Consider the following 17,026-nt stretch of genomic DNA (forward strand, 5'->3'; position numbering starts at 1 on the left):
TCATAACTATACCTAGTCAAAGTCGAAAAACAAAATTTTGTATTGTCTGAGCAATTACAAATTGATAATTACTTAATTATTGTTAAATTGTATTATACTATTCCTGTAATTTCTGTTAATCTTAGAAATAGCATACCTAAACCATAATGTCATGTAACTCTCATTATAAAGTCATGGGGCTGGAAGATACACCAACCCTCAGGAAATTAAGAGCTGAAATGTTCAAATTGTGTTTGATGTATTTCTACTTCTGAAGAAAATGGAAAGCCATGAAAAATAATTCCGAAGAATGATGTTTGGATACGTTTTCTGATTTAGCGTTTATGTTGGATCTAGGTAGGTACTTGCGAAAAGCTATATTGGTATTTATCGGTAAATGGGGAGACTTGACAGAGTTAAGATTTGAAGATGCCATAATTCTCACCTCTATAACTAACCTACTTAACGCAACAGTATGAAAATGGGTAGGCAAAAACACAATATTGACAAAGATTAGTTTATATAAGCATTCTATAAACTATATTTCCAAACGATTCATCACAATAACAATTAAGAACAATCTAATTTCACAACACATAAATAGAGACCAGTAAACAAACTAATCAAATCTCAATTTTAAACAAATCACATTCAAAATATTCAAAAATTACATGACCCAGAAGAATTAAACAAATAAATTATAAATTTTGATTCAAAAAAAGTGTACCTTGGTACCCTGACCCAAATCACACTCCGACCCCTTAATCTTTCTGACCTTGATGATCTCATGGTATGGACAACTGATGAAAAATTGGCCAAGTTCTGCTCTTGGGAACTCTACACCAGCAAGGATGATGGCATCAACTTCATTGAAAATATAGCTACCAAGTTTCTTTGGTGCAAAGCAATATGCATCAATGATCGTGCAATTGAGTGTGTTTCTCTATCCTCAAGTTCACCTGGTGATAAATCAAGGAACAAATGTGCAGAACTTGGCTATGTTCTTGGCTATAAATATTGGGGTAAAGGGGTTGCCACGTGTGTTGTGAAACAAGAGGTTAAGGCTGCATTCTGTGAGTTGTCTTACTTGGAAAGGCTTGAAGCTTTAGTTGATGTGGAAAATGTTGGGTCTCAAAGAGTTTTGGAGAAAGCTGGTTTCCAAAAAGAGGGAGTTCTAAGGAAATATTTGTTCATGAAAGGAAAAAGTAGAGATATGATCATGTCCAGTGTTCTTACTGATCTCCAACTATAATTCAATTGTTTGGAAAATATAGGAGAATTTTCACCATAGGACAAAACCATACAAATAAGATAGATGATGTGTTCTCCATCTCTATGACACCTATTATTTAAGTTGTATATGCTTTTTAGCTTTTGCTTATTTGGTGGATTTTAAAAGACTACCTGTATATGGAAGAGAAAATTGGAATGTGTTAAACATAAATATTGTGACTCAGGCTTTTGATGCATAAAATCTATCATGGAAGACCAACTGGAACTGGAATTAGATGTTCACCAGCATGTTTAGACTCAATGTCCGTGTATTTGTTATGAAAACATAAAGTCTGTTTTTCTACGACATACATATAATACTAGAAAATGGAATCAAAAGCTTGTTTGAGTTCATTGACTTACATAGCCTTGAGCATCGGTAGCCAAATTCTTATATTTGATACTAATTATAGTAAATACAAGGGAAGTATAACTGATTTATCCTAGCATCTATGGTTTAGTCCATTTAAAATATTAGGCAAGGATGAAGCAGATTCGTATACAAGGAGGTTATAAAGGATTTCAGAAGGATCTGCAAACCCTCGCAAAAATTCAGTATACAAAGGGACCCTATATCTTCAGTAACATAAAAGTTTGCAGAATATCTAACATGTAATGTGATCTTAACAAAGCAAAAAAGATGCCAGAGGACTTGACGAACGAGCAAGTAAAGCTGGAATTGAAGTTGAATCAATTCTTATTGTTCTGGCATTTGATGTTTGTAAATGGATAATAATATTGCAATTTTGCCTAGTTAAGAATGAAAATAATAGCCAAGCAAAGTCGAAAAACAATGTAGAGGAAGAGGTGCTACTTATGCTCAGGTCTAAAATACCATACCGTTACTTGAAAATGACATACCAAAAATCCAGATTCAAATTACAGTAAAAAAACATTCAAGTCAACAACAAAACTCTGGAATAAATATTGGTAAAAGCAGGAGAAGCATCCTAAACAAACAAAAATGCATTTTGGAATGGATCAAGCTCCAACAATTTCTGGGGTTCCCTCAACCATTGTTTCATCTGCAGGTCTTTCAACCTTCGTACCAACATCTTCAGAGTAATCTTCATGAACCTATGACCAGCAATAAATGATACATTAACAGACTGAAGAAAACTGAAAAAATAACGTAATAATATCTTGTTTTCTTTTTTTGACGGAAAATAGCATAATTATATCTTAGGATCATGATTTGTCGAGAAAATTAAAGGATAATCTTTCACCAAAAAAGTTCAATATGGGTTGACTAACATTATATTGTGTAAAGGGATCATTAAATAATAGAATCTTTCATTCAAATGGGAACAAAGTGGTAATTTCAAGTCTAGAAATGAACATAAACGACATACCTCCATCAATTTCCCAAGATCAAACTTGGGAGCTTTCAGGATCTTAACTTTACGAATGAAAACATTCTGCAGAGGGTAGATGCTGAAGTAGCCTTCTCAATCTCCTTTCCAATCATCTCAGGGATAAACTTGCGTACCAGCTCTTTAAGATCACATGAGGTAGCCTGGTTTATCATGATCGCCCTCATCTTTCTGCGAATCTAAAAAAGATAAAGGAAAAACATATAAGTGTTTTGTGCCATCAGACATAGCAAAACCAATTCCTAAGAAAAAACAGAGACTAGAACCTATACATATTGTCATGTATGAATCAAAACAAGGAGTAGGGAAAATTTATGAGCAAAACAATAAGGGTGGATATACAAAATCAGAGTAAAAATTTAACAAGTAATGATATAGCTTAATTTACTCCATACACAATAAATAAGTTACATGTGCTTGATGAAAAGAGATATACAGTCACAACGTCACACCATACGCTATATATTAGCTACAAGTGCTTGACTAAAAGAGATATGCAATTACAATGTATACCAATTAACATCCTACAAGCTGGTACTGATAATTTTAAAGTAGAAAATATTTAAGATAGCAGCGTTGAAATGAAACCATTTGTAATGATGTAGTGAAAATACCTGACGGATTTGACTTGATTGGGCATAACAAGTCCTCTTCACCTGGTTAGAGCGCCTCTTGGTGAACCCAATGCAGAACATTCTCAAAGTATAGTTATCAGTGGTCTTAACATCCACATGAGCTTCGATGAGAGTCTGCCATTTTCACACCAATGACCTAAGTTTGTCGGTGGTAAAGTTCATACCCTGTAGAAAAGGCATACATAGAATACATCATACACTATTCATGCAACAACAAAACACAATCAAAAAATACACAGCCACTAACATACCCAGAAGTTGGTAAGGAGATTTTTCCCCTGAACATCTTTAGCTCTCAACCTAATCTTCCTGAAAGCGCTGTCCTCGTCTCCTTGAAGATCAGCCAATGAAACCTCAAACACACGATGTTTGAGTCCTTCAGAAGCAATCTGATATGTAAAAACAACATAGAATCATCATTAAGATAACCATGTGAATCAAATCAAAGTTTCCATACAACAAATACACCAAAAGTTAAAAAATTAACAATGTTAAGACTCCTAAACAATACTAAAAGCTAATTAATCATATCTAGAAAACAAGTCAAAAAATTACATTGCCATTAACAACAAATTCACTCAAAACTATAACTTTAAAAAAAAAAACTCCTAACAATATTAAACACTAATTAATCATGATCTAAGGTTATAGTCATTCCATCTAGATATAATTAAAAGATCAATATTGAAGCATATAAGCATTCATTCTATAAACTATATTAATTAATCAAAAATTACAGAAGATCGATCCAAAGCATATATTGTCGTCCGGGACTTCTCAGGGACTATTTCTGCAAATATTGGACTGTCTACACAGTTAAATTTCAAAGAGAACTGAATGAAATGCATATGACCAATAGTTTTTAGATACACTTAAATAATTTTATTGCGTTACATAATTTTCATCACTTATAGAAGCCCTAAGCACATAGATTAACAGAAAGTAGCAGCTGAAAAGCTCTACAATGAGAGAAACCATTGGTGTATTTTCTATGAGAAAAACCTAGAACAAAAATGAAGCAGACCCAATCCCACCCAATTCAGAGCAACTTTATGCAATAAAAAAGATTGATTAATGCAGGTAATATTTTCATTTGTAAAAATTTACCTAGGAAAGAAAGTAGTTTCCCCTATATTGGTTACTGTGAAAAAAAAATCTATCTTTGTTTTTGTTTAATTATAAACGTAGCTTTGATTGATGGAAGTAGAAGTAGACTATGACACATGTGAACAATATGAAGGGTGTGAATGTTGATGTCCTCACTTTAGGAGGACTTTACCTGATACCACTCTCATAACTATACCTAGTCAAAGTCGAAAAACAAAATTTTGTATTGTCTGAGCAATTACAAATTGGTAATTACTTAATTATTGTTAAATTGTATTATACTATTCCTGTAATTGCTGTTAATCTTTGAAATAGCATAACTAAACCATAATGTCATGTAACTCTCATTATAAAGTCATGGGGCTGGAAGATACACCAACCCTCAGGAAATTAAGAGCTGAAATGTTCAAATTATGTTTGATGCATTTCTACTTCTGAAGAAAATGGAAAGCCATGAAAAATAATTACGAAGAATGATGTTTGGATACGTTTTCTGATTTTGCGTTTATGTTGGATCTACGTAGGTACTTGCGAAAAGCTATATTGGTATTTATCGGTAAATGGGGAGACTTGACAGAGTTAAGATTTGAAGATGCCATAATTCTTGTAACACCCTATTTCTAATAAGCGGTAAAACGCGCGAATATACAAACATATTCTAGAAATAGATGCTACGCCTTCGAATCAACATACAAAACATACATTCATAAAGATCATGTTACATAACATAGCAGCGGAACATACATATAATTCTTAAACATCTCCAAAACTCAACATAATACAAATGTATTCTCCAAATCTCAAATAACAAGTAACATCTCAACTTCAAAATACATAGTCAAATAAAACAACATGCAAGTACTACCCTAGATCAGAGCCTTAATCTAGACACTTGCATATAAAGAGGAACTCCACTCCTCGGCATCATCAAGCAAACAAACTAATCATCCTGCACTCCATCTACCTGTCCATACAAAAAGGTAGGTGGTAAACCACTGAGGGTTAGCATTACATCATCATAATCCATATAAGATTTAATCAAGAACATTGGAAATGAAAGATATATTCAAGAATACAGAATAACAAATCATACATATATTCACAAGTATTCAAATCGGGCTGTTACAACTCTCCCCCACTAAAAAGAATTTTCGCCCTCGAAAATTACCTGAAGGAAACAACTCTGGATACGCAACTCTCATCCTACTCTCCGATTCCCAAGTGGCACTCCTTGCCAAAACGATCTCCTTGCCACGCAAACGCTTCATCTCCCGATCCTCAATCCTTACTGGCCAAGTCTCAACGGTCAAATTATCCTTTACTTCCAAATCATCCACTTGAATCACATGAGACGCGTCATACACATACTTCCGCAACTGAGACACAAGAAGCACATCATGAAGATTCGACAAAGATGGTGGTAACGCAATCCGATACACTACAACCCCAACCTTCTCAATAATCTCAAATGGTCCAACAAAACGAGGAGTCAACTTCGGACACTTCAAAGCAAGACCAACACTGGTTACAGGATTCACTCTCAAAAACACATGATCACCAACCTGAAACTCAATGTCCTTCCTCCTCTTATCATGATAACTCTTCTGCCTACTTTGAGACGCTTTCATCTTCTCTTGAATCATCTTAACCTTTTCCGTAGTTTCTTGCACAATTTCCGGTCCTAACAAAGCACTTTCACCTGACTCATACCAACACAATGGAGTCCTACACCTCCGACCATACAAAGCCTCAAACGGTGCCATTCCGATACTAGAATGAAAACTGTTGTTGTAAGTAAACTCAATCAATGGTAAACATTCAACCCAACTGACACCTTGCTCCAACACACAAGCTCTCAACAAATCTTCCAAACTTTGAATAGTCCTCTCCGTCTGACCATCAGTCTGGGGATGATAAGCAGAACTCAACCTCAACTTAGTTCCTAAAGCAACTTGCAAACTCTCCCAAAACTTAGAAGTAAACCTCGGATCCTGATCCGACACAATATTAGAAGGAATACCATGCAATCTAACAATCTACTCAATGTAGATCTCAGCCAACTCAACTGAAAATCAAAATCCTTAAGATACTTCAACCATCTTCTTTGCCTCATATTCAACTCCTTCTGGTCAAACAAGTACTTCAAACTCTTGTGGTCACTGAACACCTCAAACTTAAAACCATACAAATAATGCCTCCAAATCTTCAACACATACACAACAACCGCTAATTCCAAGTCGTGAGTCGGATAATTCTTCTCACGCACTTTCAACTGCCTCGAAGCATAAGCCACAACCTGACGATTCTGCATAAGCAAACCACCAAGACCCATCTTAGAAGCATCACAATACACAACAAATGATTCCTTCAGATTCGGCAAAATCAAAACTGGAGCTGAAGTCAACCTCTTCTTCAACTCTTGGAAGCTCTTCTCACACTTGGCATCCCAAACATAAGCTTGCCCTTTCCGAGTCAACTATGTCAATGGCAACGCCAACTTAGAGAATCCCTCAATGAACCTTTGATAATAACCTGCCAAACCAAGAAAGCTTCTAACTTCAAAAATAGACTTAGGTGATTCCCACTGCAACACCGCATCAACTTTCGATGGATCCACCGCAATACCACCTTTAGAAATCACATGACCAAGGAAACTCACTTCCCGCAACCAAAACTCACACTTTGAAAACTTAGCAAACAACTTCTTCCCCTTCAAGACTTCCAACACCAACCTCAAATGCTCGGCATTATCTTCTTCCGACTTCGAATACACCAAAATATCATCTATGAACACCACCACAAAACTGTCCAGAAAAGGATGAAATATCCTATTCATATATTCCATGAAGACACCTGGGGCATTAGACACTCCAAATGGCATCACAGAATACTCAAAGTGTCCATACCTCGTTCGAAACGCAGTTTTGGATATATCTTCCGCCTTCACTTTAATCTGATGATATCCTGATCTCAAATCAATCTTGCTAAACACTTCCGCACCAACCAACTGATCCATCAAATCATCAATCCTCGGAAGCGGATACCGATTCTTGATTGTCAGTTTGTTCAACTGCCGATAATCCACACACAACCTCATGCTTCCATCTTTCTTCTTAACCAACAACACAGGAGCACCCCATGGAGAAACACTTGGCCTGATAAACTGCTTCTCGAGCAACTCTTCCAACTGCTTCTTCAATTCACCCAACTCTGATGCAGACATCCGATACGGCGCAATCGAAATAGGACTCGTTCCCTGTACCAAATCAATTGCAAACTCAACTTCCCTCTCCGGTGGTAACTCGGTAATGTCGTCCGGAAAAACTTCTGGAAACTCTTGCACTACTGGCAAATCACCAACTCCTTTCTCACTACTTTCCTTCAAGGAAGCAAACATCATGAACACACTAGCTTCACCATCCAAGGACTTCTTCACTTGCTCCGCGGTCAAGAACCTCCCACCTTCCTCAGCTACCGGCTTAGAAAACGTTATACTCTTGGTCAAACAATTAATGTTAACACCAAAAGTCAACATCCAATCCATACCAAAAATCACGTCCATATGCTTCAACGGAAGACACACAAGATCCAACTCAAAAACAGCAGGAAACTTAACACCAACAACAACTAACCAAGTCTCTGCAGCTAAAGATACCTTCCCTTGCCAGACCCAACAAACCAGAAACAACCTGCTACTCCCCCACTACGCTCAAACCCACCTGAAAGAACGGAACAACACAACAAGTACCGACAGTACTCCCGTACATGTCGCATACAATAGGGAATTCAACGGATTTTGGTCTGGACAAGACCGACCACGGCTCTGATACCAACTTGTAACACCCTATTTCTAATAAGTTGTAAAACGCGCGAATATACAAACATATTCTAGAAATAGATGTTACGCCTTCGAATCAACATACAAAACATACATGCATAAAGATCATGTTACATAACATAGCAGCGGAACATACATATAATTCTTAAACATCTCCAAAACTCAACATAATACAAATGTATTCTCCAAATCTCAAATAACAAGTAACATCTCAACTTCAAAATACATAGTCAAATAAAACAACATGCAAGTACTACCCTAGATCAGAGCCCTAATCTAGACACTTGCATATAAAGAGGAACTCCACTCCTCGGCATCATCAAGCAAACAAACTAATCATCCTGCACTCCATCTACCTGTCCATACAAAAAGGTAGGTGGTAAATCACTGAGGGTTAACATTACATCATCATAATCCATATAAGATTTAATCAAGAACATTGGAAATGAAAGATATATTCAAGAATACAGAATAGCAAATCATACATGTATTCACAAGTATTCATGATTCTCATACCATTCCATATCATCATTCCAAGTTTATATCAACAAGTGTATCATACACGTATCACATATACATATCCCTCCCTCCTAGAACACTAGCATCACATGATTATTAACCCCCATCACTTACATTTCAAGCTATCACGTTATTAACATGGCATAGCAAGTATATCCAATTTCTAAACAAATCATCGACATAAGTTCATCAATTATCAATCAATGGAAGGATTACTCACCGTATTCTCCACTTAGCATACTTAATTCAAAAGTACAATTCATCATTTCAAAGTTATAAGCAATCAATCATTATCATCAAGGAAATCACCACATCATATGCATATACATATACAACTCTCACTTCATCATTATTATCAAATTAATTATCATCAAATAGATTCACCAAGTGTATAAGCACAAACAAATAAGACATGCAATTAGAGCATAATTCAATTATTCACAACCATCAACAAAATCCACCAATGTACATATACACCAATCCACACAATCACAACATTCACCAAATTTCACCAATCCACAAATTCACCAAGTCATATATTCAATTATGACACAACTCATCGATTATTCAAATGCATGCAATGTTCTAAACTCTTCTCTAGATGCATGTGGTACCAAAACACCTCAAGGTCGTCACCTTCGATGCAACAAAAACATTGTAATCACCTCAATTGGATATAAAATTCGCCACCATCAGTCATGAATGCATGAACATATGACTCGACTCAATGCATATGTTCACACAAACAATAATCACCTCATCACCACCATCAGTTTGCATACATGCATTCACCAACAAGATCACCACCAATATTAGCATGTATGAATTCACCACCAACAATCAACATTTAACATGTTCAACAAACAACATAACATAAACATGTTCATCACCATTCAATTAGTATATATGCATCGACAACAATTCACCACCACTTGACATATATATACAATCACCAACAACATCCACAATTCAATCAACATATAGTTTTCACATATATACACCATCAATCATCTCCACATAAATCAACATATAGTTGCCACATTTCCACATAATTCCTTACAATCCAAATAAAGGAACAAATACAACATATGATCACAAACATCATATTCCTCACTCAACAACCATTCATACATCATCTCATAATCATATTAATCCATTCATAAAAGGTTGATAAGCAATAGGCTCTCAAAAATCATTTTTAATCAAATTTGTCTCTCAAAGTCAAAATATTTCAAGTAATTGAGCATTTAAGTCAAAACCAAGTAAACAAGCTCAATTTCCTATGCCATGTGTTCTCACAAGTCACATAAGCATTTCATCGGCCAAACACAACGAATTATAGGATTCACCAAGTTCGTCTCTTACTTAATCTATTTCAATGCCAAGCAACATAAGAACTCAATAGACCTCTTTAAACAAAGTTAATTCCTTCATAAAAACATCCCTAGAGGGTTAGGATAAAGCCCCTACACTTTGGAACTAGTTTGGAAGCAATTGGATTGAAGAAAAATGCATTTTTAAAGTTTCTGGTCAGGCAAAATCGTATTACGATTTTTCTCCATCGTAGTACGATTTTTCCAGTGCGAAAACACTCCAAAAACTGGTCAAAAATCGTAGTGCGATGGCCAAAATTGTAGTACGATGGCCACCTGACAGACAGCATCAGATTTTCCAATTTTCACATTTTCGCGCGTAAAATCCTAACTGTTAACCCGTTTTCGATGCCGTTTTCACCTACATTCTCCTAACACATAGCTCTATCATAATGTACAGAAAAATTCAAGTTTCAACCATCCCAAAATTATTTTCCAAAACCTCACATCACACTCATTTTCAAAACGGTTAACACTCGAATTTTCATACGAAAATCCCGTTTTCTCCCAAACGATTCTACTAACAAAATCACAACATGAAAACACAAATTCTACCAAGTTCAATTCATCCAACAACATCAAAAATTCAGTCAACAACATCATATTTCAAAACTTCATTTTGGTCCTTCACATGAACAACTAAACACCACTTCACAAATTGAACAACAGCAACAAATCTCATCATAATTCACCAATTCATGATACCCAATGCATCAATTCATCAACAACACATCTAACAACAACAACAACAACAACATCTAATCATGAAATCATCCACAATTTAACAACCACAACTTCATTCTTCATCAATTTCACACAAAAACATATCATATTCATATATACCCATTTTGACATACAAATTCAACAACAACAACAACACAATTATCATGCAAATCATGTTCTCAAACATAACAACAACAATCATGCACGAATTTACAACAATTAAAATCAATCCATCAATTTCATAAAAATGGGTAAAAGGGAAAAGTTATGAAATTATGAGTGAAACCTAACCCTCTTACCTCTAGCACCAAGAATCTCTAACCCAAGCTTCAATTTAGCTCCTAGATGATGAATTTCCCTTCTAGCTCTAGCCTCCAACCCCTTTCTCTTGCTCTTCCTCTTGAACCCTTATCTTCTCTCTATCTCTATCTCAATTGAAATGAAATGAAATGTTGGTAAAGCCCCAATTTCACTTCCAACTAGTGTTTATATAGGTTCTACTCAATTGGGCTCAATTCACAATGTCTTAATGGGCCTAACCCATTTCTACTCTAACCCAAAATGTTACTACTCACTTAACGGTAAAATATAACACTAACGGTCATCTACCGGTAAATAAATAAATTACTACAACTCCCTAGCACTTAGTAAAATAGCAACTCTCACTAAGAACTAAAAATAATCCTCAACCAAATTACAAAATTACCCTTGCTCTCAAAATGACCAAAATGCCCCTAAGTCCAAAATGACTAAAATACTCTTCTAACACCGAATTCTACAATTCCCAACCAAAAAGACACACAGAGACAAATAATCACACAAGAGCATATATAGCACAATTAAAAAATGATAAAAATAAATCTAATCGAAAAATCGGGCTGTTACAATTCTCACCTCTATAACTAACCTACTTAACGCAACAGTATGCAAATGGGTAGGCAAAAACACAATATTGACAAAGCTTAGTTTATATAAGCATTCTATAAACTATATTTTCAAACAATTCATCACAATAACAATTAAGAACAGTCTAATTTCACAACACATAAATAGAGAACAGTAAACAAACTAACCAAATCTCAATTTTAAACAAATCCCATTCAAAATATTCAAAAATTACATGACCCAGAAGCATTAAACAAAGAAATTATAAATTTTAATTCAGAAAAAGTGTACCTTGGTACCCTGAGTACGAGAAACCAAGGTTTTGCCAACGTTCTTCACTTGGAAGACGAAAGGGGCTTTGATATCATACCAATCCTTCTTGGCAAATGGATCGGCGCTGTAAATTGATAATTGAATAAAAAAACTGAGCTAAATAACAAAAATGAAAAGCAATGAGAGTAAAAGGGGATGGATGAAAAGCTTACGCTTTCTTATTGCCACCCTTCTTCCCCTTTGAGATTCTCTTGTTTTTCCCGACCGCCATGATTGTGCTCTCGAGGTGCTGCTGCTGCTGACAGTCGAAATGCACAAAACCTGAAACCCTAATGTTAGAATGAATGAAAGATGAAACTGTGTTATATATTCAGGTTAAACCTTTCGGGCTTACGGGTTTTGGGCTTAGTTCATTGTTTGGTAATACTTGTGGGCTTTCTCTTATGAAAATTGAAATGTTGCTCTTTTGTCCCCCCCCCCCCCCCCCCCGAACTTGATCAAAATGTGTTAATAACTATAGTTTTTTATTTGATAATATATTCCAGATATTTTTATGTGTTTCAATTGGTTTGGTAGAATATTAACAACAATAAAAATGGTCGGGTAGCATGTACTTGTAGGGAAGTTTTGATAAACTAATTCAAGTAGTTTGTAACTTGTAATTTTACCTCCATAGTTTTAATTGAAAAAAATAATATTAATCGGCAAGTTTAATTTAACCATTAATTTTATCAAACACTACAAATTCAATCGGCAAGTTTGTCCACTGTCAACTATTCACTATTTTTAACCAAACAAATTCTTGGACTACTTTCAATTTCAAAGTCAACCCCTCAAATAAATAAATAAAAAGGGCTCAATTGCAACTTTTGTCCCGTGTTTTTATTATTTGTAGATTTGGTCGCCTATTTTAAAATATGATAATTTTGGTCTCTCGTGTCTCAGTTACAAGCAAAAGTAACTAAGCTCACACTTTTTAAGAAATATGTTAATAAACATAGTTATGTGTAACTAAATTTAATGATCGTATAAGAAAGTATGTGATCTCTCATCAACGTTCTCTATTGTTAAAAAGAATCATGAGAAAAGAAGAGTTGTTGGATGGTAATACGTATATGAATTTATGAGTGTTTTAGAATTTGCATCATCATATAGAAAGAAAAAAAAATTATTACATTTTCTTATATTTAAGATTGGAGTAGTTATATTTAGGATTAAATTAAATAAAATTGTATTTAAGTTCCAATATAAACGGACTTAAGCTCTCTATCTATTTAAAAAATAAAAAACAAGTCTCAATATAAATAGGTGGATTTTATGATGAAGACTTAATTAAGTTTCTCATCGATGAAGTACAAATAAAATACCATTTGATTGAATCTATGACCCACACTATTTGAAAATAAATATTAGAACATCCATCCCCTTCTACACACAATTATGTCCATATTTATATTATCTCCAACTCTTTTTCCACCCATAGCACCTCCAACTTGTTTTTTTTAAGGAAATCTCCAACCTGAAAAGATGCAGATTTGGTGTGTGGTTTTGTTTTGTGGGTTGACGAAATAAGTAGCCGTTATGTTTCATCAAATCAATTCCCATCCATTAACAAACAATAACACATGGTGATAATCGAATCGAGGGTGGTGGTACCTATAAATTATATTCTCATCAAATTATTTTGGATTGCATAATAAAAAGATTTTAAATAATTAGGAGTAGTTTCGTAAAAAAAAATATAGTAAAAAATTTAAATGGATCTTATGATAATTTTCCGACTCTTATTTAATAGTTTTCTAGATCCATCTCATTTGGCTATGCCATTATTATTCTGCATATAGATCATTTGTTAAGGAACTTTAAAAGAAAAAAAGGAACTTAATATATCAATGTTAGTAAACAAATAATTTATATAAAGCGAACACAGTAATATTCATATAGTTTTGTTGAGTATACACCCTCATCTATCATGTCACATTTTTATATTAATTTATTTTAAAATAAATTTCAATATTAAACAAATTTTATATAAAGGGTATCACTACCCAACCAAACTCCAAGGAGTACCTAAGAATTTACGCCTAATTCTACCTTAATTTTGCAAAGATTCAGTGAATATTAACAATGTTTTGTATGAAATATGATTCTTTCTTCAAACATGTATACTATCTCCATTCCTTGACTTAAGACCATACATATGGGTCTGTTTTGTCACAATCAGTGGAGGGAGAACCGTCAAGAAAAGAGCTATTTCCAGATTCAAAACTATAATCTTTATGGATTTTTCTCATAAAACTCTGATGATACACTCTCATAATGACCATGAATATAAGCACTATCTATAATATCAGACAATAATTAAGAAAAGGACTATACAAAGAGAAAAAGATTAAAATTTACATACATATGATCAATTGGAATTTAGTCCCGCTGGGGGACCTAGCCGTGTAGTCAATGATGTTTGCTTCAAGCTTTTTATTGATTATGATATGATATGACCTTCCTTACATTATTAAGTAAATTAAAATTAAGCTAATGGGCATCAACCATTACATGGCCACTATAAGAAAAATCATTATATTATATTAGTCAACAATATTCATAGAATATAATTAAGGTAACCAAACAAACAAGACCAGTCTATGATGCAACGTCCTAAGAGTTTCTCATAGTTTTCTCTTCTTTAACGTTGGAATCTAGAAAATAAATAAGGATTATTAGAAAATCATAGTCAAGTAAAAGGAAGACAAATTCAAAGCTTAGAAACGTATTAACTAAGAGCATAGATCAATAATTAAAAAAGAATAGGCATACGATTCTTATATCTAAAACAACTACGCAACATTAACATGTTCTTGTCTCATCTCAGTTTTATAAAGTAGATTTGTCGATAGTTGGAAAAGTTAAAAAAATAAAGAAAGTATATGGAGCTATGAAAATGAGTTTGGGCACCCCAATTAGAACTCCAACCTAATACGATAAAAAATCAACAAAGAGTTAGATTTTTATTTTTTATTATTATTATTATTTAAAGTGATAACAACACACCACCAACACCCTATATTTTGCCGTCAGAGTTTCACATAATTTGGTGAAATCCATATGAATTTTAATCAAATAAAAAAAAAATGTTTTTATTTTCCGATGTGTCAGAGTATCAAACCTAAATCTTCAAGGTTGAAGAACAAATTTACAACAAAATGCTTTACTTTTTTATTTCTTCTTGCAAAAATATAAAATCAATGAACACATGTTATGATCTGATAAATAAATGAACATTTTGACCATAGAGACAAGTATGGCAATTATTCACTCATATTATAAGCGCCCCCCCCCCCCCCCCCCCCCCCCCCCCTCTCTCAAAGCTCAATTCTACCCTTCCTGTTGGTCCTTTGTAGACAGTTCATGTTATGGAGTTAGGAGATTGTTCATTTTGTTAGCAGTCAAGGGAGATACTTTGGTAGTAGTAATTTGAGAAAGGTTACATAGTTAGATTAGTTTTTTTTCGTGGTGGAAAGGTTATAAAGTTTAGTTTATTCCCTTTTTTTTGTAATAAATCCTTGTATATTTGAGTTCAACACATTTAGACACTTTTAGCATATAATTTTTTCTACACCATGTGTATATAAGTTAAACCCTAAAATAAATCCTATACTCTAATTAATATTGGAATAATAGTCATTTTGGTTCTTGAATGTGTAAAGATTAGTCACATTGATCCCTCAATCAATGTATCAAAATTTTAAAATAGTCTTTGATTGTACACTTCGTTTATCAAAATAGTCTCTGACAATAAAATATTTCGTTAATATTGTCATATTAGTCATTCAATATACTTATTTTTCATCATATCAGTTTTACAAGTACTTATTTACCGCCATATCATTCCCGGTATGAAAATATTTATTGTGAGAATTGAAGGATTATTTTAGCGTCAATTACTATTTTGACCAACAGATTGTACAATCAGAAACTATTTCCGAATTTTGATAGATTGAAAGACTATTGTAATTATTTGTTACACATTCAAGGACCAAAGTGACTATTACCCGGTTAATATTCTTAAAAATTGGTTGATGTTTGTTATAATCATAAACTAAAAATAGTCTATTTGTTATTCCTTATAAAAAAGACATAGTAGTAGTATTTGAGAACAATTTGGGCATTCCATGGTAAGGAGGGCCAAAAAGAAGGCCCCTCCAACATGCATCGTCTTATTATCCATAGCCCCCACGTACCTTAGAACATGGACGAAATTATTGCACTCTTCCCTACTACTTACATTTGCATAATTGCACTTCTTTTTCTCTCATTTCAAACACCATAAAAGCTCTTGTTGAACAACAAACACTTGCTTGTGCTTGAAGTAACAACTAACAACACAATCAATCCCAAATTAGAAAACTCAGCAACATACACCAGATATAAATACAACCCTTCTTTGTCATCACTCATCATTGTCCTTTTGAATGAATCCAACCAAAAGAACTAACTAACACGTGGGTTGCAATATTCTGTCGTTCTTCTTCATTCAAATATTCTCATCCTTATAAAAACTACAACCTTGATAAGATACCAACGGCTTTTTTCATTCGATATGGAAATCGAATCAGCTAAGTGTGAGTGTTGCGGCTTAAAAGAGGATTGCACTCAAGACTACATCAGTGAAGTGAAGTCAAAATTTGATGGAAAATGGTTATGTGGGTTGTGTTCAGAAGCTGTTAGAGATGAAGCTATTAGAGGGAAAAAGACATTTGCAATGGAAGAAGCAATAAAAGCTCACATGTTGTTCTGTTGTAAGATTAAATCAAATCTTGCAGTTTGTGTTGCTGATGGTATGAGACAGATACCTAGGAGAAGGTCAACAAAGTTGTCTTCATCAAACAAACACAGTACGAGGTCAACTTCAACTTCCCAAGTAGGTGGTGAATAAAAAACAGAGGAGATTGGAAAGGTTGGAATAGGACACGCCATCACTCCGTTTTTGGTATGGTTGAAATAAATGTTTAATTACCTTTTTTTAAATAGTAAGCAATATGCCATAAT

At 34.1% G+C, this 17,026-nt stretch overlaps 1 protein-coding gene and 1 pseudogene across 2 annotated transcripts; one reads left to right on the plus strand and one right to left on the minus strand.

Annotated features, from left to right (window-relative positions):
* Window positions 1-2,232: 2,232 nt before the first annotated feature.
* LOC146948677 (small ribosomal subunit protein eS1-like) lies at window positions 2,233-12,319 on the minus strand (annotated as a pseudogene). The gene is made up of 6 exons (XR_015025349.1): window positions 12,190-12,319; window positions 11,996-12,101; window positions 3,511-3,648; window positions 3,239-3,424; window positions 2,604-2,803; window positions 2,233-2,328 (listed from the first exon to the last, which is right to left on the minus strand). The product of XR_015025349.1 is annotated as a small ribosomal subunit protein eS1-like (transcript).
* Window positions 12,320-16,577: 4,258 nt separating this feature from the next.
* LOC146948678 (uncharacterized) lies at window positions 16,578-16,913 on the plus strand. Its single transcript, XM_085741462.1, has one exon. It carries the CDS (start codon window positions 16,578-16,580, stop codon window positions 16,911-16,913), a length of 336 nt encoding a protein of 111 aa, XP_085597588.1.
* The last annotated feature ends 113 nt before the right edge of the window (window positions 16,914-17,026 follow it).

This window comes from Medicago sativa, chromosome 2, assembly GCF_051527215.1.
Source record: "Medicago sativa cultivar Bolivia chromosome 2, Bolivia_mono, whole genome shotgun sequence".
Classification (NCBI taxonomy): domain Eukaryota; kingdom Viridiplantae; phylum Streptophyta; class Magnoliopsida; order Fabales; family Fabaceae; genus Medicago; species Medicago sativa.

What these genes read in the sequence shown, in the direction of transcription:
- LOC146948678 (XM_085741462.1), top strand. Translation starts at nt 16,578, where the DNA reads ATGGAAATCGAATCAGCTAAGTGTGAGTGTTGCGGCTTAAAAGAGGAT.